The 25,608-nt window shown below is 35.5% G+C and overlaps 1 protein-coding gene across 1 annotated transcript in view; it reads left to right on the top strand.

The window, feature by feature from the left end:
• Window positions 1–25,608, top strand: part of EYS (eyes shut homolog) — a 718,715-nt gene that overhangs the window by 504,785 nt on the left and 188,322 nt on the right. Inside the window, exon 36 of the mRNA XM_066314978.1 lies at window positions 23,861–24,090. Within this exon, the coding sequence (XP_066171075.1) occupies window positions 23,861–24,090 (230 nt within the window). The remainder of the gene's footprint in view (window positions 1–23,860; window positions 24,091–25,608) is intronic.

The following is a 25,608-nucleotide window of genomic DNA, read 5'->3' as shown; positions in this document are numbered from 1 at the left end:
AAAACAGGTTAACTTAAAAATCAGGACAATCTTTTCTACTTTCTTTCCTTCTCCTTAATAATACCTTCATTATTGTGCTTACATCCTTGAGCTTTTTGACACAATCCTTTTTTAACAGTTTTTTCCTATTGAACACCTTGTATAACCATTCCATTAAGTATCAATAACCTTCAACAAGCAAAAACAAACCCAATGAGAATAGCTTTGTTTGGTCTGTGTATATAAGGTAGAAAAGGATATAGACCTGAAAGAGGTGGCTTGTAAAAAAATAGCTTTTAAATTTTTATTAGTATAGAATGCTGTGTTATCTGTTATAACCTATGGACCTACATACAGAGATTCATTGAATTTTGAAGTGATTCTGAGACTCCTCTTTATAGTTAATTAGCATAAAATATGCTTTATATAGTATAATACAAACATTAAAGATTACTTTATTTGCATCAGAACTCAGTGATTACAGTCTAGGACTGTTTTTTGCAAGTACTTATTGCGCATATGTTACTGATTAGGTGAGTAAAAAGACATGACACTGTATAGTTGAACTGTGGATATATAATCTCATATATAAAGGAATGTTGGAAGAGTGCTGGGCCTTCTCAATCTTCTATGCTAAGCAACGTATTCCTTTTACCTCCCTGCTTCTTCAGAATGCTGCAGATGAGCCTAACAGTGTCCAGCCCCATACAGTCCACACAGACCTGGCATCACCCTGGTCCAAATCACAAAAAGCTGAATTTCAACAATGGAAACTGTAGTACTTAGTTGGCTGAAACTGAGATTAATTTCAACAGGTTCTGAATTTTTCTTGGTGGGGAGGGAAATCCATAGAAATTTAACTGTTTGGAAGCCTGGCAGACATTCTTCTTGCTCCTTCCTGTCCCATGAATTTCATAGCTGCTCACACCTGGCTGCTATCATTGTTTGCTTTTTGCTTTTGGTATAGCCCACATTCATCTTGACATCATCAGTCCTTAAATACAGTCTGCTTCCCTAAAAGCATCTATGAAACTCAGCTTTAATTCCCCTTTTGCAAGACAGGCTTCTGGGGAAGATGGATTTGTTTTGAGAAGGAAGGAGAAAGTGATCAAAGAAAGTTGTTCAAATAGGACAATAATGGATTATATCCTTTGCAAATATGAGTAGCAAATGGCTACTAGAAAGCATGGTTTAATTTATATTTTATTTTCAGAATTCCTATTTTTCTGTAGATGCAGTATTGCTACAGTTGGAGCTGCATAATAGTAGTAGAGAACTCTACAGTGTGGCAGACAAAGCAATCCAATTCCTTCTGCAAGAACATCCCTGTGTTTGTCACTCACTAGCACTGTTTCTGTTCTTACTGTGATAGATTTTCTTTAACTGACCTTCTACTTATCATCACCTATTTGTAGACTACTAATCCTTTTGAATGCCCTGCTTTTACATATTTAGCATGCTCTAGTGGCATTCAGTTATCCTGCTGAGTTTTGTCCTTGGTGCCCCAGCTGCATTACTTCATTATTGTGGACATGCTGACACTTCTTAAAATGTATGGGTTTGTGAGTAAATTCTAAGCTTATGATTTTTTCATAGGATGGAAATTTACTCAAATGTGTTCTGCTATCTTTCTAACTGGATCTATTTGTATTTTAAAATACCAAAAGGATGATCTAATATGTGCAAGGAATGCAGAGAGCTTTCAAAACCATATTTTAGAGACAGTTCATTAACCTTTTCAAAACTATGGAAATCACTACATCAGGACAAGACAGTACCTTTCATAGAATATTATATACTGCATGTTCCTTATCTCAGAGATTTACATTACTGTTTAAAAAATGTTTGGATTTAGGAAATCTAAAAAATTGCACCATAAGATTAGTTTCATTGGCATACATATCTGACTGTCTACTGTCTAAAATGCTATATCATGGCAGGAATGCTCTTTGTTCCTTTAAAATTCATATATTTAATGCAAATATCATACACCCCAAGAGAGAGAATTATGTTAACTTGGTAGAACTAGACTGGAAATGGAGGCAACATGGAAGTTACCTTTCATGTAATTTTGGAAGCAGGTATTAATTTCTGCTTAAATTCAAGATGCTTGATACAGGCAGCACCAGGCAATTAGATATGATCAAAGACCGAAACTTGCAATAATCCTTATCACTCTGAAAAATGCAAGATTTCTGTACATGCTCAGAAGCACTGAGGTTTCAAACATGAGGCTTTAACTCATTTAATCTGAACCAGATCCTTCTGCTACTCACATGCATCATTGTTTAAGCATGGAGTTCATAGGTAAAATATTACATGATACCACAAGGACAGCAGGCAGGTAGGAGGGATGTACTGCACTGAGGGCTCATCGAAACCTCCTGCCATTAAATGTAACCAAGGTGGAACAGGAAAAGGCAGAATAAAGGTATGAGCAGGAGGACATTGACTCTCTGAATGCAGACTGGCAGCCATAAAGTACTCTGAGCTATGCAGCTTTAGCTTTCAAAAGAGGTTATCAATTAGTAAAGGTAAGCCTCCAATAGGCAGTTTTCTAGAATTATGCAAGACTATATAGTTATGTAAATCTTGTCAAAGTTTATTTTATGATTCTCTTTAAATTATACCTGTGTCACAGTTATTAATTTATAGGCAATTTTGGAAGAGATTATATAATAACCAATAGTAGTAGTAGAAGGACAATTGAAAATAATGGATCTCTGACAACATATTTTAAGAACTGAAATCTCTTATTTTTTTCCTTCTCCTGAAGAAAGATACTTCTGATGTGTTAATGCAATATAAAGCTTCTTCAAGTGTTTCAGAAGATATTACTGGAATAGATTTGCAGGATAAATGACTATCACCCCTAGATAGAGTTCAGATGACAGATATAAATGAAGTTTTGAGTCATAATATTAAAAGCTGATATTTACTGCAGTTCATTTCTGTTTTGGTGTCTGGAAGCTATGCCTGCTGTATATTGCTGCAAGAGTTTACTGTAACAGTTTACTGCATGTACTAAATTCAAAGGTTCCAAAAACACACAGAGAGAAAATATAAACATATACATGTACATATATGCCTGGACCTATCCAAGTCCTGTTTTTTCATTTAAAAAAAGAATCCTGTCTGTGAAACAAAAATATTGCCTACTGTTTTCCTAAGAGAAGTCTTACTGATGGAGGCAAATGTACAAATGAATTGGACTCTCAGAGAAGAACTAATAATCTTAGTTCTTCATTGTTGCCTATTGGACAGAATTGTGGTAGACTTTTTAAATTTTACTTCCTTGTTAATTTATCTTAATATGCGTTTCCAGGCTGAAGCTGAGCTTTATTTCAGCAAAAATTCTGATTTCTATTTGCATTTAAGAAAGAGTGCAGAGTGCATTTGCATTTAAGAGTGCATTACCCAAGTTCCATTCCATCAAGAGGGCTGATGGGTTTCCTAATATATGGCAATTTTCTCAGGAGCTATGCAATACACTTTGGAGAGCTCTACGTGTTTTCAGTACACCCTCAGTTCCACTTTCCCCCCACTCATGCACTCATGCACTCATGCACTCATGCACTTTCCAACGAGCTCCAAATCCTCTTCCTTATGTGTGAATACTCCCTTTTCCATTCTGTAGTTTTCTGTGATATTTTTACAAAAATCTCCACAGACAACACTGACTTTGTGAAGTCAGTCTCCTGTGCAATTTCTCAGCATTTTTTCCACTGTAGAACTTGATGTTTTTCAGTATATTGTAAAACATCACAACTCAGAGCATCTGACACCAGACACCTGAAGGTGTTTGACTTCTGTCTTTGGAATGAACTGCATACTTTAAAAAGGGAAAATTCATCTGCTGAAAGTTATTTTTCAGTCAGTTGTGAAAGTCCTACTGTTACCATTCCACTGCCGAAAGAAAGTGTTTGTGCTGGTGCACACTGTGTGTTAGTGTTCATCCTAAGAGTCCATAAAAGACCCAGGTTGGCTTGAAGTTTCTTCACGTGAATCCACATGAACTGAAAAATTTAAAGTCAATCAAACATACAAGCTGGTTCAAAATCAAAAGAGAAATCATTGAGTTTCAAGCTTAAAGTCTTCTTTCCACTTACATCTTAGATTATTATTAAATGCAAAATCCTATAAAAAGCATTGAGCTTCTGTTATATGTCAGAGACTACCAGTTGAATTCTTGCATTGCAACATCTCAATTTTTACATTACCTGCATTTATGTGCTTAATTCTGAAACATGCATTAAAAAAAAAAAAAAGAATATGCAGTGCTTATCTTATAATTCTATAAGAATTATAGAAGAAAATTATTAAATTAAGAATACTGACACTACTTAGTTTTATTTATTCAACAAGATTTTTGAGTTTTCTCTGGTTAACATGGAGATTGGACTAAATGTTTCTGAAATACAGAACTGAAGATAAAGCTTTACAAATATTATTCATTTGTATTCACCACATGCATGATGCTTGATATTGTGTTAATAACATTTCTGTACAATTCTATCATGGAAAATATAACAAGAATTTTATCTTCTTTGTGCATTTATTTTGTTACTCTTTCCCTCTTATCTGTTGCTCTTGCTGGATGATAACTTTTCTCTCCGTGTGCCTCTTACTCCTTTTCCAGGGCCTGGGTTGTTTCATTTGCTTTCATCCCTTTACTTGATTTGCCCTTCTTGATTTCCCCCATCTTTTTTATTTGTTTGCAAGATTTTCTTTTCCTTTGTGAGTTTTGCCATCCTGTACAATTTCCTTTCTGCTCTCTGTGCATATATATTCTATTCTTCTGTTGCATTTTCCTCCTCTTCTGGCATTCCTATTCAAATAATGACTTTTCAGTTATTTACTTCAGTATTAAAAAAAAAAAAAAAAAAAAAAGGAAGAAAGAAGTGAGAGATGTAATCCTCCCTACTGTAATAAATCCTCAAAAATCACTGTAAAATATTATACAAGGCCTTTATCTCAATCTTTTGAAGTATTTTGTGAAAACTGTTTCTGATGGATATTAGAGAAATCCATGTGTCAAATATATGCAGGTGAGAAAACGTGTATTTGTAAACATTACATTTCTCTGCTTGTTTCTGGAAAAAATTGTCTCTCATCAGTATACCACAAAACTATTATTAATCTTCTTTAGGAAAGCTCCCAATTTCTAGATTAATAATAGTACTTGGTGATGTTTATTTTGACCTTAATTATCCCTCTGTAATTATCCACTATAATGCGTAGGCATATGCATTATACCAAACGAATATTGTTTCTTAATTCTATCAACAGAATTCAGTGACAGTTACTGTCCATTAGTGTGTGTGTGTAATGAACAATTGTAATGAGATTGTGATTTCTGCTGAAATTGCCACGTACTTGCACAGAAACTAATAAGATGAGTATTAAAGGATACCAGGCATTTTTTCCATTCGTTTTTATCAAGGAGGCATTTGCAAGTATATATCTCAATGTATGCATACAATGCCTGAGACAGTGTGTTACTGAAAATAAATAATATCTCAGTTAAATATTTTGCAAAACACTCTGACGCAGCTGTGAAAAAAGAAATATTTTTGTGAATAAGACTGGGTTTTTTTTAATGAAATTGTCTTTCTACTACTGCTTGTGTACTTCATTATTTTATAAACTATTGATTTAATGTACTAAAAAAAGGGCTCCACTGATGGAGTGCTTTTGCACTCCAGTCACACCTTTGGATCTATTTTTGTTTATTTATATAATATTTAATGTCTCCAGTTACTGGTGATTCTTACTCCAGACTACTAAATTTATAATGGAATTTATAAAGCTGCTTTCACCCCAAATGCCAAAATTTTGTATATAAACTGATCCATTCATGAATCACAGATTCACAGAAACACAGGATGGGTGAGGCTGGGAGGGACCACAGTGCACCACTTTTGACAGAACACTTGTAGTATAGAACCAAATTTGTTGACAGTACTACATCCAGCTCTGGGTTGCCCAACACAAGAATTACATGGACCCATTTGAACAAATTCAGAGGAGGCCACTAAGTTGATCAGAGGGCCTGGAGCACCTCTCCTATATACAGTTTGGGAGATATGGGACTGTTAAGCCTAGAGAAGGGAGGGCTCTGGGAAGACCTTCTTGCACCCTCCAGTACCTAAAGGATGCTTCCAAGAAGGCTGGTGAGGGATTTTTTATTAGGGCATGTAGTGGTAAGAGGGACAGGCTTTAAACTGAAGATTTGGATTAGGAATTAGGAAACAATTCTTTTCTGTGAGAGTGATGAGGCACAAAATCAGGTTGCCCAGAGAAGCTATGTATGCCTCATCTCTGGAACTTTTCCAGGCCAGGTTTAATCAGACTTTGTGCTACCTGCTCTAGTAGGAGGGCCTGGCCAGTGACAGTGGAGAGATGGAACTAACTGATCTTTAAGATCCCTTCCAACCCAAATCCTTCTATGACTGTGGTTCTTACAACTCCAGAAAAGAAATGTATGTGTTAGAGGCTTGTAACACATTGTTACAGTGAGAGTCACTGTCTGCTATGGCCTCTTTACACTGAGTGGTAGATTCAAAGCCCCACAAACTGTGCTTGGTGTATAAAGTTGCTGTATCTGTCCACAGCACATTCACAAATCATGGAAGTGAGAGATTGCCTGTCAGATGTCTGTTCACTAGATCAACACAAGTTCTTACCTAGGAGGTAAGAGAGTTAAGGATGTGACAGATCTCAGTTGATCAGCATGGGGAAATTCTGGGAGGCATTACAGTCCAAAGGACAGCAGAGTGAATCCTCCTTACTTGGAGCTTCCTCACTGTCAGGACCGATCAGAATTAGAAGGCTGCTGAGATAGTTTAAAAGCCTTATGGCAATCTTTCAACCTTTCTTACCTGTGGATTATGTGGTTATTTAATGGTTGGAGAGGTGTAGGATTTCAGCTGTATATTTTTAGCTGCAGTAAAGGAGAATGTTTTACATCAAGGATCACAGTTCCAGAAACACTACAAGTTGCCACAGCATTTAGGTTGTTCTAGGTTATCAACAGTGCTCATGTCCTTTTGCCAAATTGGAAAAGGAAATTCCCTGGAAATTCTGTAATCCAAAAAAGCACTGTGCTTGAACATTAGCTTTTGAAATGTAAAGGCATAGAAAAGCACAAGAAAAAATATTTTTAAAGACTTATTACCTTTAAATATATTTTTATATATTTTTATTAATTAATTAATGCAACTTTTTCATTTTGGATTTCAGCACAGCTTCCCCAAAAACAAAATATTATTATTAATGTGAATAAAAAGATATTTCCAAGAATTAAAACAAAAAGGTTGAGAACATGCCAACTTTTCTGTAAAAGCTGTGCAGATTCACAGAACGTAAGTTAAATTTAAAGCCATTTTTCAAAGTTCCTAAAATTTTACTACATATGTTTTTCACAGTAATAAGAATATCATACATCATAGCCATGGAAACACTCTTTGAAAACTTTGCCTTAATTCTTAAGAAAGTTATCTTTGTGACACAAGACATCAAGGGTTAAGGTTCAGTAGCTTCCTGAAATAATTACTTTGGGTTTCTAGCTAGACAGGTATGTGAATAATAAAACACTTTTCTTCTAGTTTCTTAGAATAGAAAAAATATCAGTTTTGTTCTGTCCATCTAAAACTTGCTTTTAAAGATGAGTGCATGTATGGTTTGACAAAATTTTGCTTTAAGAGTATTTCCCTGTATATCTAGTCTTACATCTATTATGAGCAGTGGTTAAGAAAAGCTAAGTATATAAGATGATGAATTGTCTAAAAACAATCAAATGGGAAAAGAAATTATCTTGCTTGCTTTCTCTATCGAACTACAGTCACACTTAACTTTAGTGCTAGCATTTACTGTCATTCCAATTACAGAAACCTGGAAATGGAGAAGTGTTTTGTTATACACTCAGAAATAATTAAACTTTGGAGCAGGTTTCCATGACTTCTGAGTTACGTGCAGAAAGTGCCTTGTAATGGAGCTGTAGCTGCTCCTGGTATTATACCAGGCTGCATTGTGAAGGGAGGCATATTAGAGAGAACCAGGGAGAATGAAAGTCACACTGAAAGAAATAATTTGCCTACTGCAAACTTGAATTGGTAAAATACTTTCTCTTTGACTTTTAAATTTTATACAGAAGTAATAACAAATATTCGGAGTTGCCTCCAGCTGCTAAAAGTCAGAATGACAAGAGAAAAGTTTGGAAGTTCAGTTTTATACTTTCTGGCAGCATTCTGCTGTTATCCATTCTATGTTCTTCACTGTGTAGATGAATAGACCATGGACTTTGTGACTTGTATAGTAATTGTGGGTTTGTAAAAATCTCATTTTACAAAGCTAAAAGTGAAACATCATCATCAAACCTTGTGTGATTTTATAAAAAATCCATCACAAATAATATTCCACTATTTTGTATATTTTTCATAACTGCAAAGACTGTTCGAACTTTTCTTTAGCAGAGCATTTTTTTGTAACAACAGTTTTTTTCAAATCTAAGCATCATCAGGAATCATAATTTCAAAAACAGAGATTTTGTTAAAGATGTCCCTTATATTCTTGAAATCAAAAATACATTCTTTGCAATGTAATGTATTGTGAACCTATAAATCAAATTTTGATATATTAATATGCATTTAACTTAATAAAAAAAACTTAATTAACTTAATACTTAACTTAATAAACTTAATAAAAACTTAAATTAAAATAAGTCTAATCTAAAATTGCTCAAACATTGCAGATTTAGTTGAAAAGCCTGAAAAAAGGCAATATTAGTAACTTTTGTGACATTAATTTTGTATGAAGCTTCACATCTGAATTACTTATAACAGGCCAAACCACAAAGGGAGAGTGATGTCCAGAAGAGCTACTTTTAGTTAATTAGACAAGAAACTCAATGTAAGCTTCTGGAGCAAAATGATAAATGTGATTTCTGTGTGTGTGAGCAAGAAAGGAGGAAAACAATTTCCTTTCTGTGTACACTATTGATTGTGATATTGGTTATACTGTATTTCACTGTGTCCTGATGTGCAATGTAGCAGAACCTAGAAACCATAAAAGATGAAAGATATAATTCAAAAACCCTCAAAGAAATTGGTGATTTTTTTATAAAAAGGGATGCAGAAAGATACTTTAGTAATTCAGTGTCTCAGGTTTTTTGCTGAAGTAAGAGTGTGGGGATTATGGTGTGTACAAAGGTAGCACACCTGGTTAATGAAGAGAAGCATAGGATGCAGAGTAGGTTTCTTTTCCTCAGCAGAGACCAGAATGTTAGAACCAATGGCTGAAAGCTGTACCTAAAGGTCTGAATTGGTCATAATGCCCCAAAATAGCTGTAGTATGAATGATGATAATCAGTACAAACTACCAATCGAAGTGGTGGCTCCTTCCTGGGTTGCTTTGTTAAGATTATACTTCATGTCCTTCTAGAAAGGCCTCTCTAGGCAGCTGTGACTCAGTACAGTTGTAAGTACAGCAAGTGCTAAGACCTGAGATGAACAGAAGAGATTGAACACTAATGTAACATCCATTTAATAAAAAATAAAGTGATTATGTGCAGAAAGGAGTTAAGAATAGATAAACAGTAAAGAATAAATGCAAAACACATGATGAGACATGGCTGGATCTCTGATGTGTGTTTCTGAGTCATAAATTGTCTTACACTCTTATTATCATGAAACCTCTGCATCTTAGATGACCTCACTCCTAGGTCCTATAATATAAAATAATAAATAAACTGAAGTAATATGTAATTTTTTTCTTTAAAAATATAATTACTTCTTGTTGTTATAAATTCTTACCTAAATGACTTGGTGAATCAGGTAGTATATTGGCTGATTGATGAATAAATGGGCTTCTCTGGAGAGCTGCTAAGCAAAATTTTATTTTCTGTGCAGGATAGAGATTGTTTGTTTAAGGTTGTAATATTAAGTAATGCAAGACTACACAGATATATCATCCTTCAAAGGACCTTGGTTGTAAAGTTAAGAAAACAATCTTATCTCCACAACCAGTGGATTGCAACAGAAAAATGAATGTATTACCCAGTAAAAGAAACATGAATATCCCTCCGAAATTCATATAAATATTTTACAATTACCTAATTTCTCAAAACCTAAATTGATTATAAATAGTTTATTTTTTTCTGAATCTGTAACCTGCAGGACTGTTTAATCATATCCTGACTCTTGCTCTGCAGTACTGTAGATAAACAGTGCATCAGTGCCCCCTGCAGCCTCAAAACACTAGTATCAAGTTAAAAACCCCCCAACGCTATTGATCTTTGTTGAAATAACTATTCAGAAAAAGAACAGCTTTAAATCCTGTTGTATGCTTTCCTTTTTTTCTCCTTGCTTCTTTAAAAGTGAAATTGCAGCTCTTGGGTAAAGAAAAAATTCTTTAGAAATGTAGCCTAAAATTCAAGACAGATCTTGGTATATTTATGAGAGTAAAAATACCTTTTTTTTTACATTCAGACACACTTACTCAGGCATATGAAAAGCAGAAACCAGAAACATATGAAATTCAGAATATATGTGTAAACTTTAAAATTATTAATTATAAATAAGAAAGAAATTCTGACTCTCAGAAGACTAATTTCTGTAACGTGTGGAATGTCCAGAGTAGAAAAATGCTGCTTCATCTGTGCTAAACTGTAGATATTTGTGCATTCTCATGTATATATTTGAAAATTTGTCCAAAATTACACATAAAATATAAAGATAAATTTGAGATTTGTTTCATCTCATCCAACTCCTACACACATACTTCCAAAGTCATTGTCAAATTTCCAGACACCCTGTTAATGATGGGTACACAGATTTCTCTTGAATCTCTGAAGTTTCAATGAAGCAATGGTTGGCAATAGCAGAAATCTAAGGTAATATATCTGTATGGGGAGAAGGAAGGGTTTCAGCTCATAAATCCATAAGCTATTAAAATTGCCAATAGTGCCAAAAAGAAGACATGAACATAAACAAAATTAATTTTAAGAAAACACCTGTCTTTATGCAGTGCATGAATTTGTTTAGATATATGTGCTTCTGACCATTTTTCTGAAGCCAGATTTCCCATTTTCCCTCCCTTCTTACTCAGGTTAAAATCGAGATGGATAGGAGATGATGCTGCACTGCTAGAACCCATACAGGGTCCTACTTGACAAAAAAAAAAAAAAAAAAACCAAAAAAAAAAAAACCTTGGCATTCCTTAACTGCCAAAAGAATTTGGTACTTAAATAGCAAGATATAATGGGAATTTTTTACATCTGTAAGGATGAAGGCTGGAGGCCAAATTGCATTAGTCAATTGAAAATGCATTAATTTCTCAGAACTAACTGTCTAACATAGTTCACTGATGTTATGAAATTGAGTAATTATTGTATGGAAATTATAGGAAATGATTAAATATCTTCTGAGCACTATAAACGCAAGTGTGTCATCAGTAACTGGCTTCTAGCATTTATCAGTTATAAAATCCATTTCATAAACCAGAAGATATAAAGTATTCTTGACTGGATTAAAGTATATGAAAGAAATTTGGCAGCATTCAGAGCTCTTAAGTGGTGAGATAGTTCTGGTTGCAAGTGAGATTAGTTTTATTTACAATAAATAACTTTTCCCCCTCAGAAAAACTTTATAATATAGAGTAAGGTAAATTCTCTAATTTGGGAATATGGGCCTACTACATTTGACAGATTTTTGTCAAATTGGATTATTTTAATAAAATTACTTTTTTTTTTTTTTTTTTTTTTTTTTTTTACATTAAAAGGTGTGCTTGTACCTCCTAAACCCTCCTAAGCCCCTTGCAAATGGCAAAGCAAAATCTGCTTGCTTTGGTGGATTTTATTTTCATAATTTAAATCTATAACTTGGATATTTTAAGTCTTGATTATTAAGTGAATTGTCTAATTTTTTCACGAGGAAACCAAGTTGTTGTTTGTTTCTTTTTTTAATTAAGAAAGTAAGCAAAACATACTTACGTTTTACACATACATCTTCTAACCACCTGACTGTATTCATAAAGTTTTATGAGTATGGTGATGAGCATTTGGTTGATATTATTAAATCTGACCTGCTTTCATGCAATGACCCTTAAATGACTAGTATCAATGCTTTAAATATGGCTGCCCTTCATGATTTAAGGTTACTCAAAATAGAATAACTGAAAAATATAGCTAAGTTTGAAAGTAAAAATGAGAAGTATTCTCTGCCATTGAGAATAATCTCCCAGTTTTGCTTCAGGTTACTTTTTTACACTTGTTTTGAGACTTTTTTTGTAGTTGGAAAGACCTATTGGTTTTAGAAGTGATGTTGCCTATTGCCAAGTCATAGCCAGGTATCCAAACCATCAATGACATACTATTTGGGTTCACGGAGTATTTATGATAAACAAAAGCTGTTAGGATCAGTGGATGCAAAATATCTAAAACCTCTGATGTTACCATGGAACAGCAGGACCACCTGATAGTTTCAATATAATATAGTTTTAGTTTTTTATGTTTTCTACCTCGCTATGATCTTGCCCTCTCACAACCTGTGGGAGAGTGTGAAGATGGGAGGGTGTGAAGGATCCATTTATAACATTTTTCTGTCAAATAATCCACATCAAGGCAACTCCCTAACTATTTATTAATTATTCATAATTTTAATCAAAAATTCATAGTTTAATGCAGAGCAGTGGCATGTTCTTCTGCTGAATTTGATCTTAGTTCCTGTGCAGTCTTGTAAATTGCTCACATGTTGGAATGAGAGACAGAAATCTGCTGACAAGACATCTGGAGTTTCCTTATTTCTCGTTTGTGGACTGTTATTTTTTCTTCCAGTTCTTCACATTAAAAATAACATTTCTCAGTCTTGATAACGTTGCCTGTTACTATCTCTCCATGTTTTAAGATTTTCCTAAGTTAGAGTCACATTCTGTCACACATGTTAAGGTAACAGCAGTTTCTTCATTGCAAACTTAAATTGCTTGAAGTGTTAGATTACTTTAGGTTTTAAAAATGCAAGATAAACTCCATTCTTTGCTGTAAAGGTATATGATACATGAGAAATGTTTTTTGGAAATCTTTTCAGTATGTAAAAGTGGTTTGGTCGCTTTTCAGTTATATAACCAAAACACAAATTATTTTAGTTGTGACATAGTGAGTAGAAGTAGGAATTTTTCCTCACTCATCACAGTTGTTTTATTTAGTACCATCTCTAGTTGATGGAGAAAGTTGGGTATTTTTTCTTAGAATGTGATGAGCTGGAGATGCACCTCTCTGCATATAGATTGTCTACGAGAGGAACCATGGGGGTCAGCTCAGGCAAGTTTCAAAGCTCTTAGGCAGATAATGTTTGACAAAGTGAATTCCATCCTAGAATTTTATTTGTAGATGAAATTTCTTCAAATATTTAGGAGGAAAAATACTATATATTTTGATGCCTAGGAGGATTAGGAATTGAAAAGAGATTGAACATGAGGTCATAAGTATCAAACTTCTTAATTACTTCGTTATTGACGTTTCTTGTCGGTGCTCTCAACATCATAGTTACAGTATTTGTTCTCAGGCAGAGTGTGTTACAAAACTACATTTGGGCCAAAATTCAAATAGTTTTCCAAATGCATGAAAGATAAATATTACTTATGCCAGCATTTAACAGTCTTCCTTTAGGAAAATCCTGCTAGCAAAAGCATAATATTGTTTAGTGTATCCTTACAGTCATTCCAAGAAGGGAAAATCATCTACCAGCATTGTATCTTACATCGGGACATTTTAAAATATGATATTACTTAGGGAAAAAAAAATATTAAATTGTAAGCAATAGCAGCCAGCAGATAAAAGAACACACATATGAATATCCAAAACTGAACTTTTTTATCGCTAAACAGACATCTCCTTCTTTAATCAATAAAAGTGGTCAGTACACTTGGACAATGTCTGGACCAAACAGTAGCAGAAGACCCTGAAGCCTGCAGTTAATAAAGTGACATGAGATAAAAGCATGGGGAGGCTGATTTAGGAGCTGATCTCACACTGTATTTCTGCACAGAGAGACTATTGGTGGTCAGAGGACGCCTGGGGCACAGCAACCATGAAATGGCAGAGTTTTCAATTCCCAGTGAAGTAAGAAAGGAAATCAATGAAACCTCTACCTTGGACTTACAGAGGGTGGACTTTGGGTGCCTCTTCTGTACTCTACTTCAGAAAGCCCCTTAGAAAATAGTCTTTAATAACAAAGTGGTCCTCTTCAATATCAAAGAGGAAGTTAACCCTATATGCCAAAAGACAAGCCAGTGGAGAAGAAGGGTGGCCTGGATGAACAGGGGGCTTTCACAGGACCTCAGGAGTTTAAGAACTTTGCAAGGAGGGGCAGGCAACTCAAGAAGAGTACAAGGATACCATTAGGTCACGTAGAGAGAAAATTAGAGAGGCAAAAGCTCCACTAGAATCCAATCTGGCCACTGCTGTGAAAGATAATAGAAAGTGTTTTCATAAATACATTAGCAGCAAAATGAAGGCCAAGGAAAATCTCCATTTGCTTGGAGGGGAACACTGTCTCTGAGAAAGAGGAATAGGCTGAGGTACTTAACTCCTTCTTTACCTCAGTCTTTAACAGAAAGACCAGTTATCCTCAGGGCAACCAGCTGCCTGACCTGGTAGGAGCAGAATAGACTCCAGGAGGAAGCAGTTAGTGATTGTTAGTGCTGAGCTACTTAGACACTCTGAAGTCTGATGGGCCAGATTGGATTCATCCAAGGGCACTGAGACAAGTGACTGAAGAGCTCACCAGCCACTCTCCATCATTTATCATCAGTTTTGGCTAAATGTTGAGGTCCCAGATGACTGAAGATTAGCCAGAAAAGAGGGTAAACCTGGCTGGAAGAAAGATCCTGGAAGTGGGGGAGGGTACTGAGGATAAGAGAAGTGCCTGGAGATGAATACCAGGGGATGCACAAGGACTGTGGATGGTAACAGTCAAGACCAGTTACTACAGGCAGCAGCTCAGTGTGAATCAGTGTGACTTTCCACTAGAGCTTCCCAGACCACCAGCAACCTCCCTGCTAGAAGTGAAAGTGGAAACCGAGTGAACATAACAGGGCATGAGGGAACCAAGGGCATGTGGGAGTGCGTGAGATATACAACCAGGGTAACAGCTCTATTCTCACTGGTTCCTAAGTAGACCCCAATACCCAGTTTAACTCTGGGCTCTTGTTTACTCTCCCATCTGTCATGCACTTTATTGACTATAAAATAATTTCTTCAGAAAAAAAATACATAAGGCTTAATATTTTAGTTCCTTATTTTTACCTTGTAAAATTCTATTTAGGAATGTTTCAAGTACTGTATTTTTTTCATTCTCTCATTTAATATTACTGGGATTTTTTGACCTGTCATATTTACAACATTCTTTCTTATGCACTCAATGAGAATGCAGTAATATATTAATTAAATGCCAAATTACTGATGAATAAATGATGTTTGTGTTTATGCATGTCAACTATTCTCCAGCATTAAGATATAATTAGAAATTAAGTCTGGAAGAAAGACCAAATGATATGTAACAGCACTCTGCCTTTTTAACTCTCTCTGCACTAATAATCTCTACTTATTTCTCTCATCTTGCTTTCAGGATGGCTTTTATGTTAATTTCTATAGTGTGTGATACAGAATGCTTTTTTAAATTCCTAATTTTCTCCACTAACACAGTTTTTGAATAGAAAAATGCTTTCTCTCCAGGAATCTTAATTAATATTTCTAAAATGTCACGGTTTAACCCCAGCTGGCAACTAACTCCCACTCAGCCACTTGCTCAGTCCTCCCTGGTGGGATGGGGGAGAGAATCAAAAGGCGTAAGTGAGAAAACTTCTAAGTGGAGAAAAAGACAGTTTAGTTGGCAAAGCTAAAGCCCTGGACAAGCAAAGCAAAGCAAAGCAAGGAATTCATTCACTGCTACCCAAAGGCAGGTGGAGGCTCAGCCGTCTCCAGGAAACCACTGCTCCATCACTTGCAACATTGACTTGGGAAGACAAATGCCATCACTCCAAATGTTCCTTCTTCTGCACCCAGCTTCATATGCTGATCATGGCACAATGGGGTGTCCCTTTGGGCAGTTGGGATCATGCTGTGTACCCTTCCAAGTCCTTGTACACTCCCAGCCTGCTCACTGGTGGTGAGGAGCAGAAAAGGCCTTGACTGTGTGCAAACACTGTGTGGCAGTAACTAATACATCTCTATATTACAAATATGCTTCTTAGTAGGAATTCAAAACACAGACCCAAAATTGCTACTGTAACTCTATGCCAGTCAAAACCACAAATGTAGATCTCCCCGACTTCTATTAAGTGGGTAAGAACTATTTTCAGCACATGGGGAAACTAACCCCAAAAGAAAGAAGACAGTCCATCTGTAAAAATTATTTAGAAGTCTAAACTATTCTTATGTGATACCTTTAAAAGCAAAGTATGTACTCTCAAAACTGCATATTATCTCTAATGTAATCAGGGCACATTGAATTTCCAGCCTGAAGTTCATTTCTGGAAGCATCTTGATTCTCTTAAGAGTAGTCCTCACACTTGTTGAGATCTGAGAATGCCTCTATTTTATAAGTGTATCTATGAAAGAACAATATCTCCTAAATATTCCCAGAAGAAGTTGAGACGAGACTGTAAAAGATAGGTCCAGTGTTAGTACATCCATTCTTTCTGTTTTTATTCTCCAAATCAGTGATAAGAGCACTCTTCTGCTGTAACAAATTCTTGACTTCAGTTCTCTCCTTAGCTTAGTGGAATTATAAACACCTTCCAGAAGTACTGTAAGAACTTCTCAAAGCAGTCCATTTTTCTGCTCTATCCTGCATGGAATAGGCATTGACTGGGTTGAATGGATAAAGGAAAAGTGTTCACATATGGTTCTCCATCCCTTGGGCTAGAATATTTTCCTGAGTAGAGATCTGTATTTTTCCACTGTATCAATTGTTTTTTAAGTATGTATCTTGAAGCATTTCAGGTTTTTTTTCTTGTCAAAGCATGGCACTACCCATCTGGAGAATATTTGCTGTGGGCAAAGACCAAAGTTTGGCTACTCTAGCCTGGAAAATTACAATGCAGAAGTCTTGCTTGAATGAATTATTGCTTAGGAAATCAATTGCGTATTCAGGATTGAGAAGCGCTTCTCCTTTATCCCTCACAGACACATCGTGCAATGATATTGCATAGGTAGATCATGCATTTTGAAGTCTAAATTATAGATGGCATCAATGAGGTGGAAGAATATCTTTACTGCTTGTACTTAGATAGAATGTTTGGTAAACAGTAGTGACTCCATTTGGGAATTGTGATTTTTAAGATAGTTTACATAGCATCTCTGTTACAGGAACTCAATTTATCCAGTGCAATTTACTCAGCCATTTAGAACTGGAACAGAAAGTTTATATTCCAATTTTGCAGAGACTTTTCAGAAGGACAAGTACAGTGTCATATTAAAAAACAACATTTTTTCATCTGCTGAAAGAATCTTCAAAGAGAGAATTAAAGTATTTATTTTCTTTCAAAACATCAGTTTCAAGAAGCAAAAGTAGTTGCAGAAATCAACAAAAATACACAGTGCTTAGGCCTTTCAAGTGCTCTTTTTTTAAGTAGCAGCTAAGATGAAACTGGTAAGAGGTTTTCCAACTGTGATTATTGACTAAATGTAAAAGAGAAAGCTGAGGTTCACACAGATTTGAGATTTGTTTAAACTTCAGAAAGTGTAAGATTTGCACACTGCTCCACTCAGTGCTCAGTAGTCTAATCTCTTCTTTTTTTTTTTTTTTTTTTTTTTTTTTTTTAGTTTAATGTTTACATCACTGGTACAGGTAATGTTTTACGCTTAAGTAAAGGTCAGTGTGAAAAACTGATTTAATGCTCCCTTATTTCTTCAAGCAAGCCAAGTAAAAAGATGACTGGATTTGGTACAGAAATTCAGCTCTTCCATTTTAGCAAAACCATTGTTTTAACAATTATCCTAAATGTAGGGACTAAGGGTGTTTTTCAAGTATTATCTAAGGAACACTCACTTCCATATCTAGCTTAAAAAGGTTTTTGCTGTTAAACTTTCAACATAAAGCATTGTTGCTGCAATAACCTATTTATCCATTGCAAAGTTCATGGAATTTATATGCTTTGGAGGAAACAACAGGAATATGTCTTAGTACATGTATTTTCCACTTTCATCTGTCTGTAACTGACATTTCTTCTCATATCTAACACTGCTATGCAACCTGGAGTTTAATATTTTTCTTCAAATTTGCAAACAGAGCTTTCTGTTATTCCAGTTGCAGCTACAGTACCACTGAGTTCTGCTACCAAATGTTGTGGCTCATAGGAGGGGGAAGCTGGGCTCACAGTCTGGAACATACACTGAAAATCTAATTTTTTAAGACATATGCCTGAGCATATATCATCTCTATTCGGAAAACTGACCTCCAGCACTTCCAAGTAAAACAAAAATTATGATGAGTGAAAAAAGTCAGATTCACATATAAACTGCAGCATTTAAGTAATCCATATCTGGTAAGCTCTTGAATTGTTTTCACTATTACTGTGAAATAAGTAATTTCAGTGATTTGAGCGATGTAAATAGTGTCTCCAGGAGGGTAAGTGCACAGATATACTGCTCTGTGGATTCATTGAAATCAGTGAGGTGCCATTTAAAGTACTCTGCTTGACATGGTTGTGAACAGTGAAATAAACAGCCTGTAAAAGGCTTTATTAATTCTTGCCAAATTACATTCAGGGTACTAGGTATTTATTCCTGTTTAAACTAACATTTCCATGAAGTGCAGTTGTTTTCACTTTCATAAGCTTTGAAATTATATTATACCATGCATGCTAATGCTCTTGAAAAATCTTTCTTTTTGCTCTAAATTCTAAAACATTCATTTAAAATAAGATTCTGTCATAACCTAAGAAATATGGCAGATGCACACTTTTCCACTGAAGAAAACTGCAAATAAAAGCAGTTGCTTCCCAGCCCAAACTACTTTATTGACAAGATAAAAATACAAACTGCCTTATCCCACTCATATCAGATAAGGCTAAATCCATTACTCCAGTAATAAAATGTTAAGTACATAAGTACCAGAAGATATAGGCGGTGGAGATGTTATCATATCGTGGGGACTCCCATGCCATTGCTTGTCTCATCAACTTGCTTCATGGGAAATGTCAGAGTGCTTCTGTAGACACATCTGCCATCAGCCTGATAGTTAATTACTTGGGGAAAAAGTGTGCTCTCTTTGCAGGTCTCAGTTTGAAGTCCATTATATAGATAGATCACTCTAGAAACAAAAACAGAACAAAACCAAAAACAAAACAAAAAACAAACAAAACAACGAGAACAAAACCCACAAAAAAAAACAACAACAACAACAAAAAAAAAAAAAACAAAAACAAACAAAAAAAAAAAAAAAAAAAAAAAAAAAAAAAAACAAAAAAAAAACACCTCTTCTATATTTAGGTGGAATTTTTTTGCATTTCAGTTTGTGTCCACTGCTGTATGTCCTGGCCACCAGCAAGAAGCATCTCCTTCCATCCCTTCCCTTCCTCCTTGGGTATTTGTACAAACTGACCAGATTCCGTGGAGCCTTCCTTTTTTCAGGCTGAACAAGTCACAGGGGAGCCCCTGTCAAGGCTGAGCCCCTCACTGCCACGTCAGTGCAGAGTGGGCCATTCCAGAGGTTTTGTTAGCTTTTTGAGCTGCAATGCCTCTAACTCCACACGCTGATAGTTTCAGGCTCTCATTGAATAGAGGAGAGTGTACAGGAGAGAGAAACACAGTTGGTTTGGGTATGTATGCTTTTGGTTTAATAACATAACATTGAACACGACCTCTAAGTACTGTATTCCTGCCATTCGGTTCACCATACATCTCCTTAATGGCAAACAGCGTAATGTAAAATAAACAAGACTTCATATCGCACTAATGTCTATGTTTAGACAAGCATTTCAACTTTACATGCACTCAGCTATGAAACACAAGCTTGCAGGCCTTTAATACTCAACTTTCTGAGATCATTTAAAGATTAAAAACAATGTGTTGATGCTTGCAGCAAGTTAGAAGATCTTTGTGTGCATTATTGACCTGAGAGGCAGTGACAGGCTGGGAAATTGAAAAAAAAAAAAAAAAAAAAAAAAAATGTGGTCTTGTTGCAGAGTAACAGTGAATCAAGTTTTGCTTGATATATTTTTGTTACACTTTGTCAAAACTTTCAACACCTCAATTACTCTTTTACTTTAAATGCTTCCCAGCTCTTTATTCAAATGATGTTTTTAGGTAAAATTCATTGAGGCGAGGTCATTGCGCATTCACAGCAGCAGCTTGAACGGCTTGTGAGCGCAGCTGCAGATGTTTGCCCCTCTAACCAGCCCCAGCAAACTCTTCTCCACTTCTGTGGTGAGGCAGGGAGCTGTGGGCTGCCTGGAAGCACTGCTGGCACGAACACAGTCAGGCACCATCTAGAAGCAAAACATCCAGAACAGCACAGCAAAGGCTGACGTCCTGTGAAAAATTAGCAAATGAACCGGGGAGAAATCAGCCTACCAAGAAGCTTGCCTTCCTTTCTTTTCAGCAGATTAGAATGTCAACCAAAAAATGAAGCAAGGCTGCATTACTTGCACTCATAAAATTTCATTTAAAGCACACTGCTGTGATTCTATTTTAGAGAAAAACAGTAGCTTCCCATCAGAAAGGGGATGTGAAACTTCCACAGCTGGAAATCAGTGCTTTCAGCGGAGACAAGAATGCACCTGCCAGTCAGACAGCTCTCCCTCTTGTTCAGCATTTTACCCCTGACAGTAGCTGTGACCAGGTTCAGAGAAATAATTTTTGCAGTGGTCAGACACGATTATCTGTCATTAGAAAAATGGTCTCTCTAATAGCTAGTAGTAAGAGCTTAGTTTATACTGTGTTAATTCCCCGGGTTTTATATAGTTTTTGTTGACTTTTTTTTCCGGGAGTAACAGAAAAATCAACAAATAGCAGTAATTGCTCCCAGTAAATTTCTCCTGTAAATGTCTAAATCTTTATGTAAACCTACTATTAGTTCAGAGTTTCTACAAAATTTAAGTTATGCTTGGGGGCAAAATCAATATTTTTGGTTTATTTACTTTTAATCAAAGTTTGTAATCCCAGCAGGTGACTAAGCATTTTTAATTTACTGTGCTAGCAAATAAAAGATTTGCTGTGCTTCTTGGTAGAAGATAACACATGTTAATGCACCCTTATTGCTGCTCTGAATGGAATAGCCTACATGAAGTTCATGTGAGTTATTTCTCTTAGGAGAAAAGTATTGTTATAAATCCAGCAATTATGCTGTTCTTGTTGTATTTACATAAATGGAAATGTTATTATTCAATTCATCTAAATGGAAATAAACAGTAAGTCACTCATTTTCCTAAAGTTTCAAGTCTTTTATTAGGAAGGCCTCAGCCTCAAAAATATTGTAAGTATTTATTTTCAGCCACCTTGATGACTACCATTTTTTTGGATGTTTTTCTCTCATATAAAGTAGGCAGCTGCCTTGAAATCCTCATTGCTAAGCACCACACTGTGTGATTTGGCTATTTTGTGTTTTGGATGCATACTGCATCCTTGCTTAAGTATCCCATTCTAATGTTTTCCTTACTATTATGGCTGTGCACATCTTCTCTTTACTGTCACATAAGACCCATGTACCCTTTATGTTCTTTCCTAGGCTCCACTCCTTTCTCAGTTACTGTGACTTTCTTTGGGTCCCCTTAGGTACTTACTTTGCCACTTTGCCCTGAATTATTTGTCTTCTTCCTCTGTCCACCTCCATTTCTTTCCTAACTGCCTCTGGGCATGTATCTTTTTTTTTTTTTTTCCCTGTATTGATACTTTAGAGAAGCAGATTTTTAATACTGACATTAAGAAACAACTTACCTGCAATGTGTTATATTTGGTGGAGGTTTTTTTTAGAACATTATGAAGTTCATTAGTACTTTCTAAAATATGGATTTAAACAAAGTTAATTATTAAAATCAGTTTTCAGGTAAATGGGATATACAAAAAATTTGGAAGCTAGACCTAAGAAGAAGCTGGAAAGATACATGTTGTGGTGAATGCAATGTCACACTGAATGTGCCCCCACCTATATTGTCTCTGCAGTTGCAATCTACTGGTGCATCATCACTTTCCAATGCTTCTTTTTAAGGCATACTCCCAACTGTAAATATGATGAAGCAGAAATTTTAGCTGATACAAGAGCAGATGACAATGAGAAAGGGAAGGGCACAGCTGGGGCCAGTTTATGGGCTTCTTTTTATTTTGGATTTTGTAAAGCAGCTTTATGCCATCATTTTGAACAAAAAAGTACGAATTTGACTGTTGATTTTTAACACCTTGCTAAAAAAACACTGTCTATTGCTAACTGTGATGCCTATAAGCCATTGTATTATACACTTAATTTCTATGCTCTGTTTTGCCCAAAATGTTAGTGATGTTTCAGTTCAACCTCATCTCCCTTTTATAGAATCATAGATTTGGGGTGGAAGAAATCTTAAAGATTATCTAATTCCAACCCTGCTGCCATGGACTGGGACCCCATTCACCTGACCAAGTTGCTCATATTCCCATCCAGCATGGCCTTGAACACTTCCAGGGTTGGGGCACACACAGCTTCTTGGGGCAACCTAATTCAGTGCCTCATGACCCTCACAGTAAGGAATTTTTCCATAATATTTGATGTAAACCCACTCTCCTTCAGCTTAAAGCCATCCCTCCTTGTCACTACATGCTCCCATGGAAAGTCCCTCTCCAGGTTTTCTGCAGCCCCTTCAGGTACTGGAAAGCTGTAATTAGGTGTCCCCAAAATCTTCTCTTCTCCTGGCCAAATAGTCTCTCAAAACTCTCCCAAATCTGTATTCCTAAGAGACGTGCTCCAGACCTCAGATTTTCTGGGTATTTTTGGCACAATATTAAAACGAGATAAATATTCACATAGTTTTAAATTACCAAGGACATATAAATAATATTTATTTAGATTTTAGTTTCCTAATTATAATTCATATTTAGAACTTTCTTTCGGGGGGAAAAAATGGTATCTCTTGAACTTCAGAAAATGAAAAAAGAATGTCTATCTCTTATGTAAAATTCAGTGAGAACTTCTTTTTTAATTGATAATAAGCTTATAAAATATTCATGAATCTTCTTGGGACTCTATTCCTTTTGCTTTTTCCTCACCATTGTAAACTTGTGTGATGTGTATGAGTTGTTGTGCTTGGTAAATTGGAAGCCTTATATTTGCACAGTTTTAGTGAGTCACAAGTTTGGCTCTCAGTAGAAACAGAAAATTTTAACGAACCGAGTTGACAAACAGGTGATATTAAACCAAAAAGTCTCTCTTTTTCTTCATCTTTCCCCTTTCTCCCCAATATTTCTGTAAATTAAAAGGTACTGTGTTTCTGTACTACATCTTCTTCCCTTCTGCTATGCATGCTTGATCTGCTTGTGTGGAAGTCTCTTATAGAACTGTCTTACAAGTTTTGGTAACTTCAAACAATAAGTTATTTACTAAGTGAAGCCTGTGTTTATTTATCAACCATTGTTGACATCCACCAAAATTAATTATGAGAGCACATAAAAACTATGATACTTGTATGAAGGCTATTCCTTGCTTTCTCACAGGAAAAAATACCTTCACTTTGTTTTTGCTGGTTTTCTGGATGGCAATTTGATTTGGGAATTTCTTATTTATTCATATTTTCTTAAGTATAGCCTAAATTTCTATTGAAAAAAACACAAACTAATATAAATTGAAGCTTAACTGCTGTAACAAAATCAGATCTCATGGGATTTTTTTTTGTTTTGATATGTTCTCTCTCCTTTCAGAATCTCTGTACCCACACATCTATCAACAGCATCCCCTGTGGTTTCTTCTGATGTGCCTCACTTGCCTGACCCTGGTGTGCCCTCTCAGATTTCCCCTGCATTACCATCTGTGTGCCAGGAAGGACTGTGCCGTAATGGAGGGACCTGTCATCCTCTCTCTCTGCCCACTGGGGCCACCTCGTTCCAGTGTGACTGCCCACTACACTTCACTGGTCGATTCTGTGAAAAAGGTAATTGTGATTACTTCTTTCTCTACTAGTTATGGAATGAAAGTCTTATTCTGATTTGGAGATGAAAAGGGGGAGGAGGTTTTGATTGTCATATTTCTCTGCTTTTCATCCCAGTTACTTTTGGTTAACCGAGGAGCAAATTCTTTGAGGTAATTCTAATAATACTTATTTAAAGTGTAAATTAAGTGATATAAGTCAGCCCCACTTCTAAGAGTTGCAATTTGAGTTAATGAAAAAAAAATACATTATTTGTACAAAATTGCTGTGTACAGTTTTAATGTACGTTTTTCATTATATTATTTCTGGGACAGAAAAGAAAGTTGACTTCCTCAAAAGATTATATTTTCCATTTCTACAGGCTGAGTTTTTCTATCACTATGTCAGATCCTTTGATGAAAAAGGGTTTTTTTACTCTGTAAAAAAATTCATTTATACTTCCAGTACTGTTGCTCATAAAGCACAGATCAATCAAATGAACATATTTTAATTAGAATTTGAATAAAAAATATTTATATTAGTAATTTTTGCTTCTTTTTAAAATGAATCAAGGCTATAAGACAAACTGATCAATATTTCTGTTTGCTAATTGTAATTGCTTTTCATTATTGCTTCCCAGAAAGTTCTTTTTTTAGAGTAAATTTCATAGCTGGCTTCAAAAACTACTTTAGATTTTAAGGTACAGTCGGTTATGAATTGTAGTAGATAATTCTCATACCACTAAAAGGCATTACTAGTGTACAGGAAAAGAAAAAAAAATTCTAAGGTATGGTTATATAACAGTATCATCCTCCTAATGAACTTCCCATGGTATTAAGGAAGTAGAGTTAAGAATGCCCTTGTCAGACTGCCAGTGTATCTGAGCTAGCATTACCTTGTATTACTGTCTAAAAAGAGATCATTGCACTCACTGTATGTGAAAGCAATCACTTACTGTCAGCTAAAAAAAAAGTCATGTATTACTTAGATGTCAGAGAATATTTTACCATGTAGCCTTTTCAAGTTTATGATAAATCTATATTTGCAAATTTTCAGTGTTAAAATTGAATCTCATGAGTATTTTCTACATATTTAGTATCTGGGCATACTCTTTGCACTTGCTTGCAATACACTGCAGCTGTGGAAACTGCAGCATGAAATAGTGAAACTAAAAAAAGTGTGTCTCCATAAAATATAAAACATTTAGTCAGTGCTTCAATGATGTGTTTTAAACATTTCAATAAAGTTTTTATTTATTTACATACATTTTATGTGCCAGAATTTCCTTCCATGTTCCAAAGAATGCAGTTGGCATCCTTTTTATCAGCATCATCTGTGGTATTTTGGATGAGAGCAGGTTCTGGCTTTTTGCAAAGATTATGCCAGGAGTAAGCAATGTTCAGTTTAAGCAGAAGTTTGACAGACATCCTGTGGTAGTGGGCCATACCAGTATGTGTGCATAACTGCTCTGTGGACTCCACTGGTTCCTTCCACCAGAGTCTGATTGCGGCTCTCTTCTGACCTCCCAGCTGATCTGTGAGT

Source organism: Sylvia atricapilla, chromosome 3 (genome assembly GCF_009819655.1).
Source record: "Sylvia atricapilla isolate bSylAtr1 chromosome 3, bSylAtr1.pri, whole genome shotgun sequence".
NCBI lineage: Eukaryota > Metazoa > Chordata > Aves > Passeriformes > Sylviidae > Sylvia > Sylvia atricapilla.
The sequence above is the reverse complement of the archived record's forward strand: the minus strand, read 5'-3'. Positions and strand labels throughout refer to the sequence as shown.